Source organism: Corvus hawaiiensis, chromosome 7 (assembly GCF_020740725.1).
Source record: "Corvus hawaiiensis isolate bCorHaw1 chromosome 7, bCorHaw1.pri.cur, whole genome shotgun sequence".
Taxonomy (NCBI): Eukaryota; Metazoa; Chordata; class Aves; order Passeriformes; family Corvidae; genus Corvus; species Corvus hawaiiensis.
This window is the reverse complement of record NC_063219.1, coordinates 14,179,908-14,193,545: the sequence shown is the minus strand read 5'-3', so window position 1 is coordinate 14,193,545 and position 13,638 is coordinate 14,179,908. Positions and strand designations below refer to the sequence as shown.

Here is a 13,638-nt window from a genome sequence, read left to right as displayed (position 1 = left end):
TGCACTTCACTGCAATTAGTTTTTTAAATAAATACAACTAAATTTTCTCCAAGGCTTGCATTAACATTTCTATTAACATTTTTGGTTTATTAAGACCAACAATACACACACATTTAAAACAGTAATATTAGAAACAGTGATATTGTGAGTGCCCATGGGAATTAACTAAGCTAGATTCTGTTGGGGGGAAAAAAAAAGTCAGCTTACCCTTTTTGGATGAGTTTTCTACTGTAAGAGACGTATGTCCATTATTAGCAATTCATAGACTTTGCAGAAACAGAGTGTGTATCCCTAGATGATAGGTTTGTATTGCACAAGGTAGTTTGCTGAAAACAAAATACATGTAATGAAAGTATAAAATAAGTAGTCAGTTCTTCCTCTGAGTCTTTTCAAGCTGTCTTGTGCTCTGGCCACCTTTGCCCTTTGCCATGAGCACTGCAGCCCCTGCTTCCAGCAGACACAGAGCTCAAGAACTTGCACAAACAGAGAGCAGTAGAACAATTCCTCCCTGTCTAAACCAATAAAGGATGTAATTGATTATTTCTTCTTCACGTTTCGCACCTCTCAAACTGCTCTTGCAAGTGGTCAGCTTTGCACCTTGGTGTCATTTGTTTGCCCAAAGGAAGAAGCTCGTTCTCCCTATAGAGGATCTGCATTGGAAATGCCTCCTGAAGCTCTTATCTCACAAGAGCAAGATAGAACTGTTTATTCTGTAGCAGAACCTCAAATACACTGGCCTGGCCTAGCTCACAGCTTGAAGTGCATGTTTCTTCTGGGGGCCAGAGGGGAACAGAAGAGGCTTTTCAGCTTGAAGACAAAGAGGGCTAGCACATGTAGACCCCCTGATACTTGGCTTCAGATAGATCTGGAGGGACAGATGAGGATAATAAAGGGACTTTAACTTTTCCTTTTTTTAAGCAAGTGATATATTTAGTCTCTGCAACTATGAGAGAAGGTAGCTAATGCTTTACAAACTGGGAGATGTGATTTCTGTTTCACAGGTTATCAGATGTTCATATGAACATACGGTACTGTGGTGTCAAGTCCATATCAAACGTAAGCTGCAACTAAGCAAACTTTGTTCATGAACTGAGGTGGGGGGTGGGGGTTGGAGGGGAAGTGTAAAAGAAGGCTTGATGCAAGTTCAGAGAAACAAAGTAAAAACAGCTCAACAAACAACTTCCAGTTTCAAGAGTGAATCCAAGGTTAATTTTTAATCAAGTTAATGTGGATACAGAATAGGAAAGAAAAAAGTTAACTGACAATTTTACAGGATATAGATTCTCATTAGACATTTCAGGTGGCTTAAAGGCTGTGAGTAGAAACCTTGTTAAGATGTAGATTTCACTCAGTTAAGCCTCACATAGTACTTTTGAAGCTGTTGGTGTATAGACAGCAGTAAGAATTTCATTTTGGTGCAGCAAGTCTGTGCAAGGTTTCAGTATACAGTGCTTAATAAGAGTATTAGAGTATCTCAGGGGCCTACACTTTTTTCCTCGCATATTCACTCACTTCTGCTAAGCTAGTGCAGTAATATAAGTCAGTTAATGCTTTTGTTACCAACTTTAACGGCAATTTTGGTAATAAAACACTGCTAAGAGGTAATGCTAGTAAAGGTGATGTGGAAATGCACATGAAAAGCTGCTGCTTGTTATAGCAGAATACAAAAGTGGCAGATAAAGAACTGATTGTAGGCACAATTCTATTTCCAGTAATTGTTCTTAGCTAAGGAGCTGAAGAGTTTTCTGTTTCTTTAATAGAAGATTAATGGAGGAACCAAAAACTTACCCAGCTGTAACAGATGCTGAGGTTGAACTGGTCTGTGCAGTTAACTTTAGACCCTAAAGGTTTCCACAACATAAGGCATTGGAATGCTGGTGGCAATTTCATGAGGAAGGAGGTTTTGGTCCCTTTGCAGCATTTCCATCAAGCATGAATTGTGGACCAAAATCCAGTCATCACTGCACAAACAGCAGCTAGAATCAAACATGAGGTATTTTCTCACTTTTTTCCGAAACTACTGGAATAAATGGGAGGTCAGTGTGTTATTTTAAGTTGCTTATTTTAGTCCCTCATTTTGTTAATTTTAATCAGTTTTGTAGCAAAAGTTTATTTATTTAAGCTCTTCTTCAGCATTTGAACCATGCTTTAGGAATGCCTATGAAAACATTAGCTAGTTGGAGTGGTTAAAAACTGGGTTTGCATAAAATCTGTAAATACGTCAATAAAGCTTTGTACTTACATGATCACAGACAGGGGCACACATTTGCAAGTAATGTACTCTATGACCACATTCCTAGTTAGTGGCACAAAAAGAATGCAGCAGATTGCAGCAAGGTATTTCTTGAATGCCTCCAGCCCTTTTTGAAACCAGTTTTTATTTTCTGAAATATTTTTTGTTTGTAAATATGACCATGTTAGGCAGTGATGTGCTGTAGCATGGAGTGCTTTTTTGATTAAAAATCACCTATGCTTGTTCCTTTTTCTGGTTGGATTACAGACAGAAAGGCTGACCCTCATTATTTAAAGAGGCATTAAAACTTTAAATGCAAAGAAGTTGATGTTCTAAGATCTTCCACATAAACCAACAAATGACCAGGAAGCAGCATCATTCTCCTGTGTGTCCTTTCATAGAGGACGTTTCTACCCCCTTACCATTTAACTGAAGCATAGCAGAAGGAACCTTGTACTGCTATAACTCATAGCTATAAATGGTGGAAATATCCAGAACCTGCTAGTCACCTACTCTCCTTCATTGGAATTTTCTTGGGGAAGAGGGAGACTTGTTCTATTTGCCAATTTAAGTTAGACTACTAATTGTCTTCATTTTAGTATTATAATGGTTGGCAATTCAGGATGAAGATGTTAAAGCAGGTCAGGGAATCAGAACAGAATTTCAATTCCTGCAGGGTAACACCTCCCTGCCCACCTCTGAAGTGCTACATGGCAGCAGAGAGAAGTGGCAGCTCTTGTTAAAGCTTTGCATGTGTGTACTGTTTCCTTATTGACACTGTACCTCATGTTCCGTATTTCAGGCTCTTATTTTAGTTCTTTACATGTTTCTCTCTCTCATAAAACACTGTTAGCAGAATAGCCTAAGTGAAGAAAGGCAGTGGTTTGGTCAGCATCTTGTTCCTCAAAGGCTGTATTTCTGCTGAATAAAACTAGGAAATGAGTAAATATATGGTTCGTACAGATCACAGAATGCACGATGAGGTTTGTACTGGAACACTATACGAGTGGAGATCAGGTCAGAAAAGAACAGATAAGATAAAAGTCAAAAGAGTGTCGTTAGATTGTACTGGGAAGCTAGCATAGCATCTGTCCTCTGTACCATGTTCTAAGACTTTATAAAGTCCATTTCTTTAATTAAAATAAGCTCAGGTAACAATGGAATTCAGAGTCTGTTTTAAGGACTTGTCCTCTTCAAGCAAACTGGAATATGGTACTTCCTATATAGTAGAAGGACAAGTTATATCACCTGGATTTTTCATCTGCATTGTTGATTTAAAAGGGCTGGTAATCAGTTGTTTATCAGCAGTGCTTGAATTCAAAGATGCTAGACAGTATTTAAAAGGAGGAGGTGGGGGGAAGAGAAGCAGACATGTCCTTTTCCCATTGAAACTGTTGGCAGGACAAACAGATGCACAGCAGCCTTTAACTCACATTTAACCAAGTTCTGTATATTCATACTTCCTATCAGGGAGTTTTGCAAGTTGGCCTGAAAAATTAATTTCCTCATCTCAAATTTACCTGTACTTCAGAGGAAGAGGAATTGAGATACTGAGGTAATGTCAGCCTCACTCCAAAGGAGCATTAGTACAGTAATCCTGGAGGGGAAAAGATTGAAAGATGAATAGAGTAATCTTCTTTCAGAAACTAGCAATTCTTAAGCATTCATCTCACACAAATCCAATCACAAGCATCCAAGGGAAAAACCAAAATCAAGGATGCCCAAGAATTACCAGCCTCTGGAAGTCCTCTCAAAAAGAAGTTGCCTTTGCCTTAGTCTCAAACACCCAGTTAAACCTTATGTATAGAATATTTATAAATATTGTAGCCATGGTAGAGGTTAGCAGGGCTGCAGAAGGTTGAAAATCCAGGGGTTGGTCTGTAGCTTTAGGGAATATATGAATTCCGTTCTGTATTTTTTGCATGTTGGTCCGGTGGTGGTAGTGGTGTGTATGCCCAATGGTAAAACTAAATGCATGAGCCCCTTGCTTGATGCCCCACATAAAGCCAGATACTGGGGAGGTTGCACCCAACTTTTGTTGTTGCTTCCTAATGTCTTGCTGTTTGACATAGGACATCAACATCGCAGGAGATTGGATGTCACCAGCTTGCTGCCACTGTTAACATTCAGTTCTAGTCACACAATTGACAAAGCTGTCCAGTCTCCTTCGAATGCAATGTCTCAGCTGTCTTTTGCACCTTACTAAGATTCACAGCACTTATGGTCAATAGTGTGGTAAGAGCTCACAAAGGCACACACACTTTTGTCACACTGGATTACATAAACTAAATTCTGGTGTAGCCAGGGCTGGGCACTTGCTCTGAGAACTCGAGCCTCTGTGGGCTGAGTGTTGCCATTCCTGGCACTTAGGACTCATTCTCTTTAGGTGAATGTGTGCATTCTTGGCCTAGTGCACACATGTGTTACTGGGAGCTGAAAGGTTCTATAAATTTAGAGCACCACTTGAAGTACTACAGAAATAATTGGTTTCTGTATGCCAGCATGATCTTTAAACTGCATAAGGAAACCAGTACTTGATACCATGCTATAGAAAGCATGCAACCAAATTCCTTAAATAGTTACCCCTTGAAAAAGTTATTGGTTAAACTGTGTCAGTGTGAGCCTTTTACCTTACTATGACCTTAGCAATGGCTTTGTTCCTATTATATCTAACTAATGTCTTGCATTTTTCTCTTTCTACCTCCTTTTGATGCAACCTGGAAGAAATGTCAAAAAACGAAGGTTCGATCCAACTCAACAAGGCCCTATCTGAAGAAACGCCATTCAAAAAGCTGCTTCTTGCACTACTGGATTTTGGGTATGATGTCTTCGCTGTAGCTACACAGGAACTAAATCAGTACAGAAGAACACGAGAACAGTAACTATAAACATAAAGTTGGGATTTGAGTTGGTAGAACACTGTCCTTTTTGGAGATAAGTTTCAAATACTTCCTCTATTCACCTTTCTCTCGTTAACATTAACTGACAAGTGGTACAAGCAAACTGCTTCAAAAATCAGGTGTTTTTTTCCTTTTCTCAAACTAAGAAGGACACACACAGACCAACTGCAATAAGAGAACTGTTCCAAAATAATGGAATCGCAAAAGATTCTTTCCCAGCCTGCTGGCACTCTAACTTCACTTGAGTTCGCATGACTTCATTTTTCTTATCAAACTCCAGTGGCATGAGGAGCTAATTTTGAAAGGGTAACCTGCATGGCTCACTTACAAACAACCAAGTTAGCAAGCTGACCCCAAGCAGAATCTGCAGCCCAATAAATACAAACCACTGGGAAGCCAGTGCCAGGCTTCAATAGCTTTTCCAGCCACGCGGTACATTCTGCTGCTGGACTTGAGGGTTCCCTGCTCCATGAGCTCACTGTCCACCTTGGACAGGAGCCTGTTGGGTATGGAAGCTAGTGAATGATGGATGGAATTCTTCCAACATGGAAAAAGTGTAAATATGGAAATAAGATTTTGATGTATCATTTTCACAGATTATATATAAATATATATATGAAAGAAAAGAATTTCCATATAAAAAGGTTCTATTCTTTATGTAAATCTATTTTTGATGTTGGGTTTGGTTTTGGGTTTTTTTCCCCTCCCCTTTTTTTCTGTAGCATGTTGTACAGCAGATGTTCTGGGCTTGCTCAAAAAAGGCAGATAACAGCATGCAGATGCAGGGAGTTCTGACACCAAACAGATGTGATCTAAAGTTTGTATGCTTGAAACCAAAAACAATTAAAATGTATAAATGCATATCTATGTATTGACTATAAGTCTGAATTACTTTTTTTGGCTGTTACATAGAATTTTCCATGATATAGTATAAGAACACACACTCAAACTAATCACAGAAGTGCCAAGCTCTCTTTTTTCTTTGAAGAATAGCTACTTTTTTTCCTGCCTAGATCCTGTAAAATAAAAACTTTAATAAGCCTTAAAATACTGAAAAAATGTTAAAGCTTGGAATGAGTTATTCTTCTCTTGCCTTCTGCCCATCCACTCGAAGCATCTTGCAAAGGTGACTGACCTTTTTAACTCATTCCCTGCATCTCTTTGATGCATGTCCCTTTTCAAAGTTTAATGCAAGATTAATACTTTGACCCTTGGCTAATGATAGCCAGTTACCGTCACAATATGTGCAAAATCCCATGTAATTTCAGGTGCGTTGTCATTACTTTTAGAGACACCTTTTGTACAAACACAGATTTTTGCAGAGAAGTCCTGGGCAGCAGTCCTGTGTCCCTAGAACCAGGCTGGCCTGGCTGCAGCTGCCTTGGGAAAGGTATGTGAAGAGGTCTAGTTTAGGGCTCCCTTAAAGTACAGTCTGGCTCATCCTTTCACTCTTGACTTTAAAAAATTTGGTAAGTGAAGTAACTGAAAATTTATTGCTGCATCTGATAATCAGAATTAAAGACTTTTGTAATTTTGGATCTAATTTAGAACTTGTAGTTTAATAACAACAGAAGCCCAAGTCCACTATTTCCTGCATCTTTGTTCAGAGGAAATCCATTTCCCAAGTTAGCTTTAAGAGCCAAAACATTAAGAAAATGCTGCAGATGTTTTCCTGTGAGTTAGAAGACCTCATTTCAGTTATTTTTCTTATTATTATAATGTTCAATTCAATAGTCTCAATATATGGGGTTTGATTCACAGTTATTATTAGATATTTTCAATCAGCTTTAACAATCACATTTACACTTACTACATTATAAGTTAAAGGTGCTGCACACAGGTAGTTGACATTAATGGAAATTATAAACTTATTCTGAAAAATTCCTGCTTGGCTTTAAGCAGAATTAAATTAGTGACATTTCTCTGATGACAAACCAAAAATACTTGCAATGGTATTATGGTTCTCTAAAAATGCTTTGATTGGGAACACAATGTCTAACTTTTTTCAGGTTCTGCTTCCAAAGCAAGCATAACTCACAACAGAAACACCAGTGATATGAAAAATTGTAATAAGTCAACTGGATATACATAAACTACCTGTGTAATAAACCTTGGAGAAGCATTTCACAAACAACATTGTTAGTGTGTGATGTGATGTTTTAAATCAGACCACAGTGGTCCCCAACTACTATGTATATATGTTCAGTGCTGGAGTAACTTTTTTATTTACACCAGCAGTTTCATAGGAGTTACGATTTCTTGACTGAATTTATGCTCCAGTCCTCAGCCATTGTGTGTATGGGAAGAACAAGATTTCTTGCCCTGTGTGTACACAACACAAGCAACAACACAGCTCAAAGTAGGTACAGGCTGAAGTGCTTCCTGTGCTGGTAGACAGTTAAAAAACTGGGTCTGGTAGGTGTTGATTTTGTACGTCCTCCTTGCTGTGCTTTGGGAAGTGCATATCCATTTAGCAGTAACTTACTCATCGCAAAGCGTCACCAAAAGACGACCAGGTTGACTCTGCCTCCATCTCATCCACTCTACCTTTGCTCCATTATTTACCTATTCAGCTGAACAAGAAACTGTGGTAACTGCATAGCTCATTCCAGTCTGCTGCATGATCTCGCTGATTTGATCTGATATTCCTAAAAGAGAAGTCTGCCAGGCAAATTAACAGCTGTATAGGTGCATGTTCAAGAAACAGATTAGTTAAGGCTGGAGTCTGACCAATTTTTCTTTACTATGCAAAGATGGGTATTGCACAAACAGATGAGACAAATGTCTGAGGAAATGCCATCGAATACTTGAAGTTATGTTTTAAGCTTAATCAGTCATGTTTTATATTCATTACTGCTTCCACTGTTACTCTTCCTTTTAAAAATGATTTGTAACTATTTTTTTAAGTGCACAACTTGATGTTGTTATAAATCAAGTTTTTGTTTGAAGTTAATACTCATTCATATCCTGTTGGCTGCTAATGAATGGAAATTCAATAGTCCTTGTTCTGCATCTTAGCAAGATGAGTATTAAAAACATCATGAACATGGAATGGAGTAGTTTTTAATTTTCAATCTTTATTTTTCCTTATTTATTCTCTCAGCTTAAATTAATTTCTGTGATCAAGGAATCATCACCTTTGTAGTAATGGAAATTGAATGGAGTTTTCTTTTATCAAAGATCTCAAACTGTGTCAAATCTCACAGTGAGGCTCTGTCTGTGGGAGGACATTGCACGCAGCCTTTCTGCCGTGCATGGAACCAGCGCCTTGGCACGCAGGATGTGCTGGGCCTGCTTCAGTCCCAGCTGCTGGCTGCACTGAGTTCAGTGAGACCTGGAGGCTTTTGCTATTTGAGGGAAGCCTTTTCCAGCTCAAAAATCGGAATTATATAATTACAAGAAGTTCAAAATGAGGCCCTCGAAGTATTCTTTAAATAATTACACTGTAACAAGCAGATACTATGGCCATCACTTTAATGGAATACTGAATAAAACTCAATTTCCCTTTTCTTTTTTTGCCAGACTAACTCTAGTGAAGCCAGCCTGGGAAAATTAAATGCATGCATGTCACAGTTACCAGATAACTACTGATACTGTTTTGCTTTCTCCAGCTCCAGACAGGAAAACAAAATACGCTTTTGTGTTAGTATCTCCCAAGGTTCTGTATGAAAGCATGCTTCTCATTTAGAACTATAGAGTGAGGGAACACTCTCATTAATGGATCCACTATTATCCACTTCTATTTCCTGTCATTTGAATATAGGATTTATCTATAGACTCTATATAAACATGCAACATTTTGGCTATAATTAGAATAGACAGATTCCTTGAAATAGGAGTTAAGTGTTTTGCAGCATATGAATAGAAAAGCAATATAGAGACAGATCCACATTAGCTTTTACTGGATTTTACGAGAAAAAATTCTTAGAATTGTTTTTGAAAACTTTCACAATTCCAGCTCGAAACACTGAACCGCAATCTTGCTAGGGCACTTACTATCATGAACAAAATCAACACAACAACAAGCCACGTTGTACAAGCCCAAAACCCCCTTTTGTTCTAAATGCACTGCCTATAGATTCCTACCTATGAGAGCTGAAAAGTTAATTTAACATGACTCATCCATCAGTAATATCACAGAGATTAAGTGCCCATGAAAAGCTTAAATAAAAAAAAGTAACTAAGAATTTTAGTAGTAGAGGTGCTCAAACCAGTAAAATTGAAAGCAAAAGGTCACAAAAACATCTTAAAGCTGCACATACTATAATTCAGTTCAGTGATTCATTGTTCACAACTCAGCAAGCACATTTTTGTAGGTTTGTGGAACAAGTTATTTAGTGGGAACATGTAACTCAAAAGGGGATACAACCCCTAGATTAGTACAAGGACTCCACATCAGATCAGCATCACCAGGCACTTAACATGTTATTTCTGAACAACCACAAACTGCTGGGGGCAGTGTAATTCTGAATGCTCTAATCTGTAGAACACCCATAATCAAGTGTCAGTCGATTTCATCTTATTAAAATTTTCTTCTAAAAAAGCTTAGCTTTGTCATAAGTCATGGGATAGTCCTCATCTTTACCACTAACACTGTAACAGGCCATGCTTTAGTGTTTGGAAAGTGGCACTTTCTGAGCCAATATAAGAATTTCCCCATCAAAGCTGGTAACTCAAAGCATGGAGGAGCTTAAATGCATTTTACGCAGTCCAAGTCCAGTTGTCAGACTTCATAAGCACAACATTCCACCACTATATATCATATACTCATAGATTTCCTCAGCCATCTGACAAACTATTAAAGGCTTTGAATTTGCTTCAGAGACTGTGAAGCAATGTTTGCATCTGCACTACACAAAGAGGTTGAGAGAGAAGGGCTGGTTATTAAAGGTGTATTTTAACTGGGGACAAAGGCACGAGCACGATGCACTCCTTACATTACACACTGGTAACAAGCTGTGGTTTGTAACATCTGTGTCGCCTCTAGTGCGGAAAGGAAGCGACCCCACACATAACATGCTTTGCTTTTCTGCAGTCTAACCCAGACAGTGTCCAACCAAAAAACAACACAAGCAACTACTTTCGACTGGTTTCCTATCTCCAGCTGAGATGGTGATCAGTTTATTCTCAAGAATGAAGCACGTCTAAACCTAGTGCTATTTGCATAAACCTTAAGAGAAATTTTAAAATGGTGACTTCATGACAGCTGTGCTAAACTTACTTCCATATAAATTGCAGGAAGCATAGGCTAACAACTGACAGCTCCCAGTTTCCCCACTTGACTCCTTTGAAAGTGTTTTGTGTACAATGGAAACAAGAATCAATATCCTTATGCATGTTGCCCTCACACTTTACATCCAAGATATAAATTTATGACTTGTCTTGAAATAGAATAAGCACTGACCTTATTAATTCAGGACAGTTTTTCATAGATTGGGTCTTTGGACTGTTGAGGTTTTAATTATCTACTATGTACCCGCTCTTCGGAGGGGACTCCTCAACATACATCACTCAGGATGCTATGGATTCACAGCACAGTGAATCACTCCTAATCAGTACATAAATGCTTTACTGTTCCAAGAAAGGAGTATTTAGTATTGCAGAAAACTGAACAGATCTATCCCTAGTGTCTAATCCAGGTAATGGGGCACCTGGATGCCCTTTGGAACTTCAGCACAACCAAGTAATTCACAGTACTTGTAACAGCAGAGTTATTTTCTCAGAGAAACAACCCTCTCCTTCCCCTCCCACCTGGCTACTGAGTGCAGACTAGCTGAGGTAGAAGTTTCTGTACCTGAGGGTTTCAGAAGGAAATGGCACCAGCAGCACCAACAGATTTTCCTGTGAGCCTGCAGCTTTGACAATGTCCAAAGGACCCTTGCACAAAGGTGATGGGAGTTGTGCCGAACAGCACCTTGTACTGTCAAGCTGAAGGAAGTGCCCAGACCCTACTGGCACAACACACCCCTGATTTCCACTGGTCAGTGGGCCAAGCTGTGTGGCAGCAGCATTGAGGACACCTAAACCTCCACCAAAGTCTATAGCAAAGCCTGACTTTCAGCCTTAGTGCAGTCACACAAAGATGCTTCCACTCATGTCTTCAGCTTATGTAAACAGAGATGTTTATCTCCCTAACAAGGACCTCTTCCCAAAACATGATTTATAGCAGTCTGGTTTACTCCAAAATACACTAATAACTGTATAATTAAGAGAATGACTACACAGAACTTGCAGTGCTCATGGTTTTGTTAAGCAGTCTCAATCTGTGCTTTCAAAGAGAAGGCTCAAGTTACTTTTAAAAGTCAGTACAAGGACCACAATCTAAATCTCCACAATCCATTCATATATTTATGTTGGCATTTGACATATTCTGGACCATCCATTTCCTCCCCAGACCTTTTCCCTTGTCAACATGCCCTGCTCTAAGGGTGGTACAACAATGAAATCAGATGGATGCAAAGTGCACAAGCAAGCCTGTTTCCTTTGGAGTCCCTATTTCTTTTCAGGCACATCTGAACTCTGTATTACTATTTCAAGACTTGCTCCATTATGAAGTTACTCTTACAGATATTGTTAACAATAACATAGTTTACAGACAATGAATGCTTGACCAGGATTTCTGTGCAATGAGAAAGCAGTTCCAAGAAACTATTCTAGTGCCCTCCAGCTTTCACTGAAAAGCTTCAGGAAATTAAAGATTTTAATTTCTGCTTTGTGTAATGATGAGGTTCTGAACACAAGACTGAAAATTGCCTCATTTGCAGAAAGAAAGAAACAATTCCCTTACATTGCAGAATCCTGTCTGTGTGCTGTTGGATCAGAGGGCTGGGCAGGTAGATAAAAGATTCAGGTCCCATTACATTTTTACTTCAGTTTTCCTCCCTCTGATTTGGCTGGGCATTTTTCACTTCAAACACAAGACCTCTAGGACAGGAGCTGTCATATTCAAAGGTGACCTTTAGCATCTACGCCAGGGAGCAGTGGTTTTAGGCAGAGCTGGGTGGCCCATAAGTTTGAGACAAGCCCCCTCCCTGGGTATTCAAAAAAATTATAATCTTCATTAAATATGCAGCTTTTTAGCTCTGCCTAATCAGTAATAGGATAAGAAAGAAAGGACCTTGTTAAATCAAACTATAGTCTTTTCAGAAGCTCCAAATTCAAGAAACTTACTACATAGAAATCCACTCTAGTATCACCTTTGTAGCATTCCCTTTGAGAATAGGTTTCAAAGGGTACATTTGTGAAATAAAAATGGGAGTTTCAAAGGCTGAGTGGCCTGACCTACTAAAAATAAATAAAATATATACTTAATTTTTTAAAAAACCCCAATGTTCTATCTCTATCCCATGGTTCCTTACTGATAATGTAGGGTTTTGTCTCACCTAAGTATTCTAAATGACAGAGCTTGTACTACTACTTCATTCAGGAAAATAATTCAAGAAGGCAGATTTCTCTGACAATAAATTATTCATGACAGACCTTACACATTAAAAAACCCCCAACTTTCTCCTATGACAACATCAGTAGCGTGCTTTTAAGGCTTCACATTTGTGGTTTGAAGAGTTGCAAGTACTTTGTAAGTGCCAAAGAACCCTAGTAGGAACTAGTAGCAGAACACAGAGTAAATCAGATAGTCCAGCAAACAGTCTGAGAATGAGCAGGTAACCAGGGAGAGCTGAAGATCCCACAATTCCCTTTCACACAAGACAGAATATCCTCATTACGCTCCAGAATCTCCTGTGACTTATTTCTTGGCCCTAAATAATTTGCTATCCCCCCCTCTAATTTGTTCTTGAAGACTATTTTCCCAAACAACTTCAAGTGGAAATGTGCAGACTGCCAGCATGGGGTCCTGGCTGCCAGGGGAGTGTCTGTGCCGTGGGATGGGTGTGACAGTGGCAGGGCTAGCACCCTTCCTTGGCTGGCCCAGGAGCTGCCCTGAGACAAGCATGCTCAAACACCCTTTTCTCCCAAGAGCTGCAGGAAAGAAACCCTCAGAGCAAGAAAAGGTAGGAGACTTGACATTGCAGTCCTACTCAGCTCAGGGAAGAATGCACTGTGAAAGTGCTTTTTTCCCCTAGAAGATCTGGCCGTAATTCCTTGGGAGAAACTGATCCTATAACAGCCTTGCTTTGTTAGATGTTAGTGGCAGTTTTATGAAAACATGTTTCACTGAACTGCTCTTTTAACTGTGACATACCCAGTGTGACTCTCCTGTCTGCCTGGAGTGCTGATGATAAGGGTTTCTTCATTATCTGTGAGAACATTAGGAAGCAGGAAGACTGAATCAGAAGAACCAATGACTTTATTCTGGAACATGTTGATATCAGTCCAGTACCCAAACGGCAATGGATCCCTTAATTCAAAAACTAATAGTTGTCTGGCTATAAATATCCAGAATGCCATTAAAATGAATCAAAAGCTCTCTAACTGAATGGCTAATGTGGAACAACTTGCCCAAAAGACGTGAACAATTAACTTTTGATGTACTATATTAATCAATTT

General features: G+C 39.1%; 1 protein-coding gene across 5 annotated transcripts in view; it reads left to right on the top strand.

The window, feature by feature from the left end:
• Positions 1–8,185, top strand: part of ADAM23 (ADAM metallopeptidase domain 23) — a 71,100-nt gene extending 62,915 nt beyond the window's left edge. For 3 of the 5 annotated variants that reach the window (XM_048309092.1, XM_048309091.1, XM_048309093.1), the window contains one exon: positions 4,958–8,185. In XM_048309092.1, the coding sequence (XP_048165049.1) occupies positions 4,958–5,006 (49 nt within the window). In that variant the 3' untranslated portion in view covers positions 5,007–8,185. Of the gene's footprint in view, positions 1–1,001; positions 1,057–4,957 lie in introns of all 5 variants that reach the window. The other 2 variants (XM_048309090.1, XM_048309094.1) reach the window with 2 other exon arrangements.
• Positions 8,186–13,638: the final 5,453 nt, after the last annotated feature.